The sequence below is a fragment of the Meriones unguiculatus genome, chromosome 1 (genome assembly GCF_030254825.1).
Source record: "Meriones unguiculatus strain TT.TT164.6M chromosome 1, Bangor_MerUng_6.1, whole genome shotgun sequence".
NCBI lineage: Eukaryota > Metazoa > Chordata > Mammalia > Rodentia > Muridae > Meriones > Meriones unguiculatus.
The window spans coordinates 3,228,896-3,243,262 of NC_083349.1; the positions used below are offsets into that span (position 1 = coordinate 3,228,896).

The 14,367-nt window shown below is 52.8% G+C and overlaps 1 protein-coding gene across 1 annotated transcript in view; it reads right to left on the minus strand.

The window, feature by feature from the left end:
• The window catches only part of Otog (otogelin), a 68,271-nt gene that overhangs the window by 23,250 nt on the left and 30,654 nt on the right, over positions 1–14,367 (minus strand). Inside the window, exons 26-34 of the mRNA XM_021640356.2 lie at positions 12,373–12,507; positions 11,964–12,110; positions 11,568–11,687; positions 9,481–9,597; positions 8,713–8,869; positions 5,448–5,474; positions 2,660–2,827; positions 1,446–1,724; positions 890–1,007 (exon numbers count right to left, since the gene is read on the minus strand). Coding sequence (XP_021496031.1) covers positions 890–1,007; positions 1,446–1,724; positions 2,660–2,827; positions 5,448–5,474; positions 8,713–8,869; positions 9,481–9,597; positions 11,568–11,687; positions 11,964–12,110; positions 12,373–12,507 — 1,268 coding nt within the window. The remainder of the gene's footprint in view (positions 1–889; positions 1,008–1,445; positions 1,725–2,659; positions 2,828–5,447; positions 5,475–8,712; positions 8,870–9,480; positions 9,598–11,567; positions 11,688–11,963; positions 12,111–12,372; positions 12,508–14,367) is intronic.

Here is a 14,367-nt window from a genome sequence, read left to right on the forward strand (position 1 = left end):
ACAGACAGAGCAGGGGCTGGCTAGTGACCAGAACACAGCGCTGGTCTCTCTCCTTTACCTAGATAGAGCACAAGCCCCAGCCTTCGATATGGCACGCATGCGCACACGCTCGTGTGTGTGTGTGTGTGTGTGTGTGTGTGTGTGTGTGTATACGCATGCTTATTATGCAAACTCTCACGAGAAGCCTATAAAGACCTCGTCACACGTGTACAGTACCACCCACACCTGTACACGTGAGCTCCGTACTCTTACTCGCTGGCCAACGGGGGAGACACGTGTGAACCATGTGTGGCCATGTGTGGCCATGTGCGCACCTGTGCACATGCTCAGGCTTTCTAAACAGGCCATTCTCACACAGCCCACAGGCTGTCCAAAGCCGTGAAAAGCCAAAACGTACATTGCATATGTATGCAGACATCTATGTAGATGCTTACAAACAAGCATGTGGCGTCAACCACACTCAACTGCAGAGAATCGGCTCACACAGGTGTGTGAGTATAGCTGTGTACAGCCCATAATACTTAATACATACGAGGCTCAGCTACGCACACATCAAGCACCGGTATATAGAGTATGAATATGTAATATTTACACATGGCACACACACTGTTGTGATTTGAATGTGACAAATCCCCATGCCATCCCACAACAATGGGCTGGATCCCGTAAGCTGTGCCCCCAAATAAGCCCTCCCTCTCTTAAGTTGCTCTTGTTGAGTATTTTGTCACGTGAGAAAAATGACCAAACATAAAAGCACATTCCCCGAAACACACATTCCCATACCCCCTCCTGCATACACCCACACATGAACGTGTCCACACACGTGCTCACAGATGTGCTCAAACTCTGTTGACCCCTTGACTCCACACCCTTTGTTCCCTGGTCTTACCTGGGCACATCCCGGCAGCTGGCTGCCTGCGGGTCTCGGCAGGTTTGGAAGCAGGGACTGGCACAGGCATCGTAGTGCCACTCACAGATGGGGTAGGCAGCCCCCGAGGGCTTGGCATCTAGAGAGATGATCCCTCCAAGTCTTGGGACTGAGAGACTGGACTATGCCAGAGTTCTCCAGCTCAGCCCAGGCCTGCCCTGCCCAGCGGGGAGGACTAGGAACCACATGAAGAATAAGAGGAGGAAGCCAGGCAGAGGAAGCTGCATCCACGACTTCAGACAGGGTCTGGGGGTCCTGAGATCCTGATAGCTCCCTGGCCTGGTGTCCCCTGCTCCTCCCTCGGCAGGAAGCTGCAGCCAAGTGCCATAAGAGCCTCCACCAGCCTCACTTTCTTTCACTTCCACATGGGGCGCGTTAGACCCTGGGGAGCCTCCATTCCGCCCAAAGGGTGAATATTCTGTTCCCTGGGGACATGTGGAAGGGAGGAGGGGAGAGGGCAGGAAAAGCAGCTGAGGGAGGCAGAGGCCCCTGACCCAAGAGCAGGGCAGACACCTACCCAGAAGGCGGAAGAGTGCACCACCACGAAATGCCTCTGTGTGTTCATACGCCTGGAGAGCCAGCTCAAGGCCTGATGCATGGAGGAAGAAGCCAGGCTTTGCCAGGGACTCCAGAGCCAGCAGGCCAGCCTGCCATGTCCCCCGGTGCAGGGAGAAGGAGGCGTGCTGGTGGAAGGCCTCGCTGCGGTGCCACTTCACCAGTCCTACGGAACCATTGGCCGTGGTGTGCAGGAAGAAGTTGGGCCTGTCGGCTGCCTCCAGCGACACAGCATCAGGGTCTGCAGAGCCACGGGGAGCGGTCAGCGCACAGAGAGAACCAGATTTGGGGTGCAGCGTGCCAGCATGTGTCCTCACACACAGGGCATGAGGATGACAGCTCCCAGGGGAGCAGGTGGACCCTGCTGCCCTGAGGCTGCCTCGGCTCCTTTGACCTTCTGCCCTGTCTGCCATCCTCCCCCTTCCATTTACACTCAGGTCATCATCTCCATGGATGAAGGCGGGAGGTTGCACAAGCCCTCAACTGCTGTCTCCTGTCCCGTCCCTCCTCACTTCCCAGCAGAAAACCTGTCCTAGTGCCTGCTATGCCTGGCACCGAACAGATAGGAACCGTCCTTCTGCAGAGTGACGGACCACTGGATGTGGGGGTCAGCTGGACCTGGTGACCCGGAAAACTCAGCATCCTCGTAATATCTAATGTTCCCCCTTTCTTCCTGTCACCACAAATCTCCTGCCCCTTGAGGCACCATGCTTCCGGCCATGCAGACCCTGAAGCACTTTGTTGCTGGCCGTCTTATAGGCTGGAATGCCTGCCTGGCAGGGGACTGAGTCTCTTATTATCACTGGTTCCTGTGCTTACCCTGTGCCCAGTGAAAGGAGGGCAGGGAGAAAGGAGGAGAGAGGAAGGAGGGAAATGAAAGAGGGATAGAAAAGGGGGAAGGTAAGGAGGGAAAGAGAGAGGAAGGGGCAAGAAGGGCAGAGAGGACAGAAGAAAAGGACGAGAGATGGAAACAAAAGGAGGGTGGTTGCTGTCTCTGGGGTTCTTTGGAACAGTAGTGGGGGACCTGTCCTGGGCAGTTTGGAGTCACAGAGGTCAAGAAACTAGTCTGAACTAGGAACAGGGGGCAGGGATGGAGCCCTGTGGTGACTGCAGGCTTCAGCGCTCCCTTCTGTCAGCACCGAGAGCGCTGGACAGGAGCCAGAGGGTGGGCCTTACCGTGGGCCTTGGCCTTGTACAGAGCAGCTGTCAGCAGAAAACTTGAAATGTCCCCTGGCGCCAGATCCTCCGCCCTCACAAGGGCTGTGTCACCGTCTACCGCCTTCACGGCAACAAGAGTGCCGCCAGCCGCCGCGCTGGACAGCTGGTAGGGGCCCTTCCCTAGTGCTGGAGAGAAGAGCCCCCGTCACAAGCCCCACCACCCACACCAGTGTCACCAGAAGGTCAAAAGAGGCGCTGTGCTAGAAAGGGGCTTGGCTTCTCATCCCAGATGAGAACCACAGGAACCCTAGCAGCTACGGAGTGACAGGAACCCCAGGTGGCAGCCCCAAAGGAGATGGACCTTCCCTCTGTGCACAGGGAGTCCACGATTGTCACCCCTGTAGGCTTGAGCCATTACCGTGGCCGGCGCTGCTCCATCAGGGTCGCCTTTGGGAGAATACAGCACACTGGTCTCTGCCCACCCCGTCCTGAGGGGTGACACTGAAGAGCCCGGAGCTCAAAGCTTCTATTTGTTTATTTTCTGCACACATCCCATTAGTGTTTGGGGGGTCTTCAGAGTTGTGGGTGCAGGGTGGAAGGGGTGTGGGTGTGAGCTTTAGGAATGATCGTCCTGCTTCTGCTGTGTCTCGCAGCTGCCTGGGTCACCTTGCTGGCTCTCCTCGGGTGTTCTCATCCCCAAGACAGAATCTCAAGAACACAGCTTCAATTCAGAGCGCATCCATACTGAAGCCCTGCTTTGCACCCCACAGGAGCTGCTGTCACCTTGGACTTCCTGCCTGCCTCACTGAGAGAGCCACATGCCTGTCCTAGCTCATCTCCACACTGCCCACTCACTCAGAGAAATCCTGCTCCTTCTGTGCCTGAAAGTCAGTCACTGGAGACCAGCTCATACTCACCTCCTGAGGGGGGCTCTCCCCGCACCCTCTCCTGACACACTCCTCCCCGTGCCCCACTGCCCCTGAAGCAAACACACAGCTCTGTGTTATAGATATGCACTGGGGTCCCCATCTGTGTCCTTCACTAGAAAGAAGACAGTGTGCTGTGATTGTAAATGACCTGGCAAGCAGCTCTCAAAAAAAAAAAAAAAAAAAAAAAGAGAGAGAAATAAGCAAAACAAAACAAAAGATCACGCTGGCTGATTTCAATGGTGTGAACACTCAGGGCAGTGACCAGTTTCAACAAATGCAGGGTGCAGAACACACACATGGTAATGGGGTGCTCTCATGTACCTCTTCCAAGGTCCTTTTCCCAGAACACCATGAGGCCTGGGCCACTGAAAATGCCGGAAGAAAAGTGAAGCAAGGAATGGCTGAGTGGGAGGGGGGAGGGGGAGGATGCTAGAAGCAGCTTGTCCTTTGCAAGTTTCTGACACCCGAAATGCCGCCGAGGGAGAGGACTGCTCAGAGCTGAGCTGCTGAAATGTCTTGCCTGATGTCACCGGGCCGCTCCTGTCCCAGGGACTCCAGTTCTCCCAGAGGCATTCCCTTGGGCCCTGAAGGTGCGGGGCCATCAGCAGCCTCCGGAACCACCATTTGGCAGGACCAGCCCTCTGAGCTGTCATGTTGCAGCCTGGTCCAGCCCTCATCTCACAGACCTGTCTTGTCTCTGTGTCCTTGCTACAGGGCATAGTGGTTAGGTCTCAAACCAGGGACAAACTTCCAAAAGAGACTCCTGCTAACATGTCAAAGCTGATGCTGGCCACTGGGTTCTCTCAGCATCCCTTGGTCCCTACCTGTTACGGGTCCTCCTGACTGCCATACCCTGCCCCCTACCGAAACTTCCCAGTCCAGGTGCTGGGCTGCCCCCCAGCTGCTCTTCCCCATATAATCCAGCCATTTAGATTAATGGTCTTTTTTTGTCCTTTTACCTTTTTGCCTCCTGTCCTCTTGGGGCCCGGCTCTCCCCACCTCGCTTCTCCTCACGTGGCCTGGCTCAGGGTCACGTTCACTCTGGACCCTTTCAAATGCCTCTGCCTCTAGCTATATTCTCCCTCACCTCTACAATAAGCCTTGCTTAGGAACGATCATGTCCTCCCTTTTGTTTCTTTTTCTCATTCAAAAAGCTTCCCTGGAAGGATGCTTCTCAAACCCAAATTGATTCTAAGAAGTGCACAAAGCCTGTGCCCACACCTTCCCTGGCCAGCTCCTGCGGGCTGGGAGAAGACCTAGGGGTTTAGAGGTGAAAGGACCAGAGCACTGAATGCCTCTGGGACAAACTTGACACTAGCAGTTATTTGGGCAGCCATCTTGCCACAGCCCATTCAACCTCTGATCAAATCGGTTAAGTGACTCAAATACTGGACACCAATCTCCCTTGGTCCTTAGCAATGATTTGCTTTTTCATCATCATTATTAACCTAGATGTTGGTGCATATCTCAATTCCCTGAACCCTTGGGGATTTAATGATCCATCTAGGTTTTCAGCATCCTTTCTAGAAAAAGAAGACTGCGCCTGATTTTGATAACTCAGGTCTTCAGAGACCCCCCAGTGACAATCCATTAACTTGTTGCGCCCAGTTAGGAGGGCTGTGGGGTGAGTGCACTGAAACCAATAGATTTCGGGTGCCTGGTGAAGCTGCTGGGTGATGAAGACAGCTGAGGAGGTTCTTGCCCTCCCCAGGCTGCAGGAACAGCTGTGGATAAGGCCCTGGCCACCCCTAAGCCCAGCACGTGGGCTCCACGTCACACAGACCCTCATAGCTTCATGTCTCAGCTGTTCCAGGCAGCATGGGGGAGCTCCGGATTGACACGGCCCTGGAGGCTCTACTTGGGGGAAACGGGCTTACCTTTGTTGAAGAAGTCACAGTCGTATGCTAAAGAGGAAAGAAGAGAGATTTCCCCATGAGCGCGCACTTGCACCCAGCCTCCGCCTCCATCAGGGCTGGGTCTAAAACTTCAGGGTCAGGGGATGGACTTGGATCCATGTCTTTTGTTTGGTTGGGTTTGGTTTTGGAGACAGGGTTTCTCTGCCTCCTGAGTGCTGGGATTGGGATTAAACATGTGCCAATACCACCCAGAAAATCCATGTATCTTTGTTTGTTTTTCAAGACAGGGTTTCTCTGTGTAGTGTTGGCTGCCCTGCACTCACTTTGTAGGCCAGGCTGGCCTTGAACTCACAGCATACACCTGCCTCTGCATCCCTAGATCCATATATCTTAAGGGGAGGAAATATGGTGTCCCTTCATTCACCCCAGCACAAGGCTTGCTTAAAGCCTGGCTTGGAGTAGCACTCAGGAGCAATGTGATAAATGAATGAATGAATGAATAAATGAATGAATTAGTATATGTTAGGCAGAAGAATGTGTTCTGTGCGGCCATAATGAAGGAGTGTGAGTGAAGGAGCGAAGGTGGAGCCCAGTAGAGTGGTTTCCTACCATGTACAAAGTCCTGGGTTCAGTCTCCAGCTTTGCATTTTAGGGTGTGCACACCTGTAATCCCAGCACTCAGGAGGTAGAGGCAGAGTATCAAATTCAAGGTCATCCTTGGCCCTTAGGGAGTTTGAAGTAAGCCTGGACTAGCAGTCCTGTCTCAAAGACAAGAATAAACAGAACCAAAGTGTAGAAGAGCCCCAAAGAAGGAATGCAAGCCTGAGACAGAAGTTCCTCCGCCTTGGATGGAAGGGGACAAAGGGTCTCCCGGACCCCAGGCACCTCCAAAGCCCTCTGTGCAGTCTTTGGCCCCAGCAAAGCGCTCTTGGGCAGTAAAAGCCCCTAACGCATGGACCCATTGCGCCCTCTAGTGGATGAGATCCATCTATTCTGTAGCATCCTCAGTCCACAAGGGGCGAACTCTCGGGGACCTTGCCACAGTGAGACAACCAAGAACAAGGAACCAGCTGGGTGCACATGAGATAAAGGCTGAGGAAGGATTCGTCTCACGCACAGGGATGGTGTGAAGACAGTCACCAACTCCTTTTTATACCCTATACCAACAGTCAGCACATTTGCTTTGCCCTTTGCCCTCTTGCAAGGCCATCAAGGGTCAGGAGATGAAGCCCGGCATGCTAGTGTATGCTTTTAATCCCAGCACTCCGAGAGGCAGAGACAGGGGGATCCCTGTGAGTTTGAGGACAGCCTGGTCTACATAAGAAGCTCCAGGACAGCCAGGACTATTCAGAGAGACCCTATCTCAAAAACAAACGAGTGAGGAGCTGGCTCGCCATGGGGCGATGAGCAAGCGCTTGTTTGTGGACATAGAGTGTTGAACCATAAAACTCTAAGGTGGGGCTTGGGAACACAGAGGCAAGCGTGTCTCTGAGCTTATTGACCAGCCAGCCTAACGGCTACACACTAATGAAGGAAACACTTCTGTCAGGACATCTGTCCCCTCTGTGTTCACCCCTGAACAGGCACCCCTCGCTGTCAACGCCACTCATGTTAACGTGCTAGCCAAGCTCTTTCACTTTAAATTATAGCTACTTATTATTGAGGGTGGTGCACTGTGGCACTAGATGCCAGAGAACAGCTGGAGGGTCCCGCTCGCTCCTTCCATCACAGGGGTCCTGGGGAACAAACTTCGATCCTCGGGCTTGGCAACAAGCACCTCCACCTACTCAGCCGTCTCACTGGCCCAGCATGAGTGATTTTAAGACATTTTGTGTAATATTTCTCACCTTTTCCCTCCTTGCTTCCACTTCTCATAAGCCCATAAGCGCAGTATAGTACAGGCATTTCCACTGTCGCATTTTAATATCCACTAAAAACCTCATTAATCTTTGGGAAAACTGCCTCTGTTTTATTTAAGTCAGCAGCTAATTCTACTTGAATGTGACATTCTAAACATATCAAAACCAATACAAAAAGCTTATAATAAAGATAATATCAAAACAATAAAATAATCATTAATGGGGTCCCACTGAGATATTCTGGAATCTAGACACAGAGGAAACTGATACAAAGAAACCTTCTGTTTTGTTTTTGATTTTTCAAAACACAGTTTCTCTGTGTAGCCCTGGCTGACTTGGAACCCACTCTGTAGAACAGGCTGGCCTTGAACTCATAGAGATCCTCCTGCCTCTGCCTCCCAAGTTAAAGGATTAAAGGCGTGCCCTACCACCACCCAGCTGACAATACAGACCTGTGGTATTTGTTCACCAACAATATTTTTGCAGCAATTTTTAGTTTTTAAAGATACTGCATTAAGATGTCATTTTACTGGATCCCTGTGTTCTCTGGCCTCACTGCAAGTGCCACAGCCCTGGCAAGCAGCCTCAACCGCTTTGCCTCAGTCCTGATTATCGCATGAGACATACAGCTTCCGTGCGGTAGGCCCTCCACAAACAAGCTTGTCCCCCTTCTTCCTGAAGGCTGGTTATCAGGGGCAAGGCCAGAAGAGAGCCCACCAGCGTCTATGCTGAAGGGTCTCAGGGGGAGCAGGCAGGAGAAAAGGGAGGCCAAGGGAGGATGCTCCTCCCTCTTCTTCATGAGGGTCCCCTGCCTGGGGCCTCTGGGGATCTGGATATGCCAACACCCTGTTCCCTCTGTCAGTAGCGCCGTCCAGCACCACGCCAGCGCTGTGAGCCTGGTAACACTGATGCTCTCAGTGTCTGCAGGACTCAGCATTACCCCTGTGCTATGGAGAAAGGAATGGAGCCAGGCCCCAGACTGGAAAAACTGGGGCCTGAACCAGGTTGAGCTTAAGCACTTGCTACTGAGTCCAAAGCAGTGTCAGGAAACCTACTGGCGGACATTAAAATCTAAGGGAAATGAGCAATTAACTTAACCTTCTGCACATTTTATTTCACCTTATTATTTTGTATGTTTTATGATATACATTTGTACTCCCAATAGTATATGACTATTCCTATTTTTCAGATGATAAAAGCTGAGCCTCGGAAAAGTTGGGCAGCTTGTTTGAGGTCAGACAGCATGAAAAGCCAGCCTGACCCTGGAGCCCAGGGCTTGGGACTCTCTCAGCAATGAGATTAAGGACACAGGCCTGCACAAGCTTCTTCAGGGATGAGCTCTAGCTACCCTGCTATCCTGAGTGACCTTGGGCCACGGAAATTGTGTGCACCCTACGGGGTCCCCTGGGGCAGTCTGGCACACTCACGGCAGAGGCGGGGGGTCCGCCAGTCAATGACCACCCCGTGCTGGCAGCACTGGTGGGCGTAGGCAGACACGCTGGCACAGAAGCACTCACAGTCGCCACCGCGGCTGCAACCGCAAGTGTCCGTCAGGCAGTTTGAGTAAAACCAAGTCACATCAACCTAGGATGGTAAAGGATTCGGAAGGTCAAGCCCGCGTCTTTCCTAGTGACGGCACAGCATAAAGACGGTCACAGATAGGGTGAGCTGCCCGTGTGGGGTGAGGGCTGTGGGGAGAGGCAGCCAGCTTGGAAAGCACTGGCAGATACCCACTTGGTGAAGCTCATCCTGACCCCAGGATGTCTCACCCAGGAGACTCGGGAACTGCTAGAGGACAGTGACAGGGTGTGAACTGCCCAGCAAGGCTGAAGACAAAACAGCTGCAATAGTCTTTGAAGCCCTGGAGAAGCCATGTGGAGCTGAGCCCCAATTCTCATCTCCACGGAGGGCAGAGAAGAGGCTGAGGTACATCAGCGCTCACTCTGTGGCAAAGCTCATCATACACAGGGACAGGCAGGCCCACTGGGCTCCCAGAGAGCAAAGACCCAGCAGAGATGTCCTGCTGTCCCGAGGCATCGTGGGAGACTTGGGGAAGGCTCTGCCCAGACCAGAGGCAGGAGAATGGCAGAGATGGGTCTCCCTCTTTTAAGGGAGTCTCTGAACAGAAGGGGTCTGGGAGGGTGGGAGGGGCTTAGGAGGGGCCAGGGAGGGTCTTTATCCCAGGTGGCACTCACCACTGGATGGCAGGCCTCGAACACCTCACCGAGCAGAATCCCACACTCCTTCCTGGCAAACGGTTCTCGGAGAGGGTTTAGGACACATGTGTCCCTGGGGTCAGGGGTATCCGGGCACTGGAGGATAAAGGAAGGACTGAGCCTAGGGCACTGAGCAGAGAGGACCTCCCTGTCCCCCAGTGCCTGCGCCTGGACAGAAAGGCCCTGAAACTGCCCTCTAGCTATCCATCTCCTGCTCAATCCCCTCCCCTGGAGACTGCGAGGAGCCTCCAACTTGGTTCCAACAAACAGAACACTAAAGTACCCGAGGGCACCCTGGTTGTGAGTCTGTGATCACATGGTTGTGTCAGATGAGGTCTGAGAGGCCACCCTGCTGGGGTCTCCCTTGCTGGCTGTGAGGAAGCAGGCAGCTATATTGGGGACCCTACATGACAGGAAGTGGGGACGGCCTCTAAGAGCTGAGGTGGTCCCTGGCTGACTGCTGCGGGAGGCTACAGTTTTCAGGCATACAGGTCCAGGAGTGGAAATGACCTACAGCTATCCAAGTACAGAGCTAGTGAGAGCCCTGGATGTCAGCCCACGGGACACATAGAAGAGAGCCCAGCTTCAAGCTTGGACTCCCAGCCAGCAGGAACTGAGCTATGGCATGTTGCTCAGTAATGCTGCGCTGAACACCACTGTTGCACAGTCGGGGGTCTGAACAGGAATGGCCCCCGTAGACTCAAATGTTTGAACACTCATCCGTTAGGAGTGGCACCATTAGGAGGTGCGGCCTTGTTGGAGTAGGTGCGGCCTTGTTGGAGAAAGTGTGTCACTGTGGAGGCGGGCTTTGAGGTCATATATGTCCAAACTACTCTCAGTGTGGCACACAGTCTCCTCCTGCTGCCTGTGGATCAAGATATAGAACTCTAGGCTCCTCCAGCACCATCTCTGCCTGCCTGCTGCCATGCTTCCCACCATGATGGTAATGGACTGAACCTTGGAAATGGTAAGCCAGCCCCAGTGAAATGTTTTCCTTTATAATAGCTTCTCTGGTCATGGTGTCTCTTCACAGCAATGAACCCCTAGCTAACACACACAGCAAAGGGCAGTTAACACAGATTTCTTCAGAGCCTACTTCCCCAGGCCGACATTTTTATGCACTCTCTACACAGCAATGCCTAAAGCTACCAGCAATAAAGAAGCCTGGGTTGGTGTGGGGGATCACAAACAAAATCAAGCACCCTGCAGCTCTTCTAAAATGAGAATGAGTGCCGTGTCCAACTCTTCTGCCTGCCCCCTCCATCCGCACTCCTGCACAGAGCTAAGATCCACTTAGTGCATGAAGGCGGCATTTGAAAAGGTCGTGTCGCCATTTCCCGTTACTGTACCCAAGGCACATATCACTAATCAGTCACAGTCCTTAGGTATTTCTCGGTGACACTTTGGGGCTGGTGAGAGTTGCCGTGTGTCCCCTCCTGGTACAGACCCCCACTTCAGCAGAAGATGAAGGTCACTCAGCAAGGCCAAAGATAAGACCGGAAGTCAGGTCTCCCAATCTCCGTCCAGTGCTGTTCCTGCGACAGCTCACAACTCGACAGTGCCGGGCGGTTCCGGTACCCTAGGATTCTGCTCGCGCTCTGCCTCACAGAGGCTATGTCTTCCCTACAGCCACCTGTCTAAACATGGCCTGTCTGCTAAATTCCACCCTTGATCTCACCTTCCCCATGAAGCATTCACTGAGGACTGCCTCAATCTACAGTTCCCTCTTCTCTGTGAGCTAGCTAGTGCTAAAAGTGGTGATGGGGGAAGCAAGCCTGTCAGACTTCAACAAGCCCCACCTTCCAACCTAAGTGCCCACCTTGCCTAGGACAGCAACTCTGCCTCTCTCCAAACACTTTACTAGTCACAGAGGTGCCCAAGAGCGGGGGTGGGGGGCTGCTCGCCTTGTGGGGCAGGGACAGAATCTTAGGCTAGGGGTAGCAGTCAGGGGCACGGGCATTCCCAGGAAGAGCCTCACACCAGTGTTGCCTTCCCCAGACGCGGGTCCAGGATCCCAATGGACCATCCGAGAGAGTGAGGGGTACCAGCCACCCGGAAGGCCTCACCTCCACTGCAGCCCAACTGCTGCCAAACTCCTGGGGGTTCGTTAACTCCAGGTTCTCTGGGGTCCGCATCTCATTGATGGTTTTCAGGTCAAAGTTGCCACAGAGGCCCACCAGCTGACCCTGAGAGCAGAGAGGACCACCAGGTTAGCTCATGGTTCAGTAGGGGCTGAACTGCGGCACCAGCACTACTGAGCCAGAAGCCATTTCGGAAACCGCGGTTTAAAGAGGGATAGGGCGAGGCCAGACAAAGACATCAAACAGAGTGGGTAGCAGTGGACGGGACAGGGCTGTGCGCCTCCCGGCCCCTCAGAGAGGGACATCGCAGCCAAGGACAGCAGCGGCCTGCCTCAGCCCTGGGGAACAGCAGGGACTGTGGTGCTCAGCTCTCATGACTACCTGCCACTGAGGGCCCGCCTGGACATGGACAGTGGTTCTCTGGTCCCACAAGAGGGTGATGTGCTCTTGTGGGAAATGCACCAGGGTGAAGAAGCCTGCTCTCCAGATGTGAACTGCCTGCTTCTCATCCAGGAAGCTCTCAGGACTCTAGAGAGACAGAACGAGTCAGTCCTGAGGCCCAAGTGTCCCTCAACACCAGGTCAACCAGAAGTGGCCATAAATCATGGCCCAAGGACTTCACCAACACCTCTTCCTCCCCACACCCTGATGCTGACCTCTGCTCATACCCTTTATAAAGAGTCCAGCCAGAGCATCTGTCTCCATGACACCCTGGATCCCAACCCTTTCCTGCCCTCTTTGCCACCAATCTGTCCACAGCCCACACCATCTTCCCCATTGGGGTCCTTACAGGATCCCCTGACTCGTCGTCAAAGATGATGAGTGAGCTGCCGACATTGATGGAGATGGACTTCCTGCAGACGATGCCAGAGCTGTAGCAGTTCACATTTTCCACCACAACCGAGAAGCTGAGCTCTGAGGTACTCTGAGAAGAAGAAAAAGCCAGTACAACCAGGGAGAGCAACGTCCTTGGAAGAGTACTGAGGGGAAGGCATGTGGGCCCTGACGGCTTTTCCACCCATTTCTTTTCCTGTGTGTGTGTGTGTGTGTGTGTGTGTGTGTGTGTGTGTGCACGTGCGCACGCATGTATAGCTATGCACTGATATGATACATACACACATGCAATGTGGAAGCCAGGTGACAACCTTACGTGTCATCATTGGAGTCTGTTCACCTGGATAGTGAAACAAGATCTTTCACTGGCCTGGGGCTCACGAAGTTGGCCAGGTTGGGCCAGGGGGCCCCAGAGAGATGCCTGTCTTTGACTCCCCAGCACTTGGACTACAAGTTGAGCCCAGCTTTATGTGGCTTCTGGGGAGGGTCTCTGCCCCGTGCTCACAAAGCAAGAGCTCAGTTGCCTGAGTACTCTCCCACCCCTGAACACACTGTCCATCAGCTGTGCGGCTCTGGGCAGCTTACTGCAGTTCTCTGTCACTTCCTCGCTGCCTAGTGCAGTGTTTAGCAGGTGGTGGCTGCCCCCAAGGGTCTGAGGGATGAATAGTGAGTGAATTGATGTAATGGGGTAGAGGGAGGACCCTGTTTTACATGCAGTGTAAGCATTCTATGCTGGAAGCTTGCCAGTATTGAAAAGCATCTTAAATAAACATCATGTTTTTGTGCAAAAATTCCACTCCTAAGAACAAAGTGGCTAAAATGCTTAATCCCCACAGAAGAAGAAAACAGGAAACAAGTTAGGAGCCTGCCACAGAGGGCCTCTGAAAGGCTCTGCCCTGCAGACTATCAAAGCAGATGCTGAGACTTATGGCCAACTGTTGGGCAGAGTGCCTGGAATCTTATGAAAGAAGTGGGACATAGTAAGATCTGGAGAGGACAGAAACTCCACAAGGAGAACAACAGAACCAAAAAATCTGAGCACAGGGGTCTTTCCTGAGACTGATACTCCAACTAAGGACCATGCACGGAGATAACCTATAACCCCTGCACAGATGTAGCCCATGGCAGTTCAGTGTCCAAGTGGGTTCCATAGTAATGGGAACAGGGACTGCCTCTGACATGAACTGATTGGCCTGCCCTTTGATCACTTCACCCTGATAGGGGAGCAGCCTTACCAGGCCACAGAGGAAGACAATGCAGCCACTCCTGATGAGATCTGATAGACTAGGATCAGAAGGAAGGAGAGGAGGACCTCCATTATCAGTGGACTTGGGGAGCGGCATGCGTGGAGAAGGGGGAGGGAAGGTATGTTTGGGAGGGGAGAAGGGAGGGGCTTATGGGGGAATACAAAGTGAATAAAGTGTAATTAATAAAAAATAAAATAAAAATATTAAAAAAAGAACTAAGAGATACAGCCACACAAGTCTCTGCCACAGCACTGAAGTACCACGACCAAGCTGAAGCTCATCTATCCCCATATAGTATAGTACTCTCTGTAGAATGTTCCAGCCAGCATTCAAAACAGCATAGCACAGCCAGGCGTGGTGGCGCATGCCTCTGATCCCAGAGACTGGGAGGCAGAGGCAGGCAGATCTCCGTGAGTTTGAGGCCAGCCTGGTCTACAGAGCAAATTCTAGGACAGACAGGGCTACATAGAGAAACCCTGTCTTGAAACAAACAACAAAAACAACCAAACCAGACCAAACAACAACAACATAAAAATCATAGCATGTACTGACAGTGTGTGATAATACACAAGGGATGCTATAAAATGAAAAAAGAAAACTGTGGAATCTTATTCATATAAACTAAACAGTGTGTGAGAGAGAGAGAGAGAGAGAAATAGAGAGAAAGAGAGACACTATCTCAAAACTGATTAAAATTAGTTTTT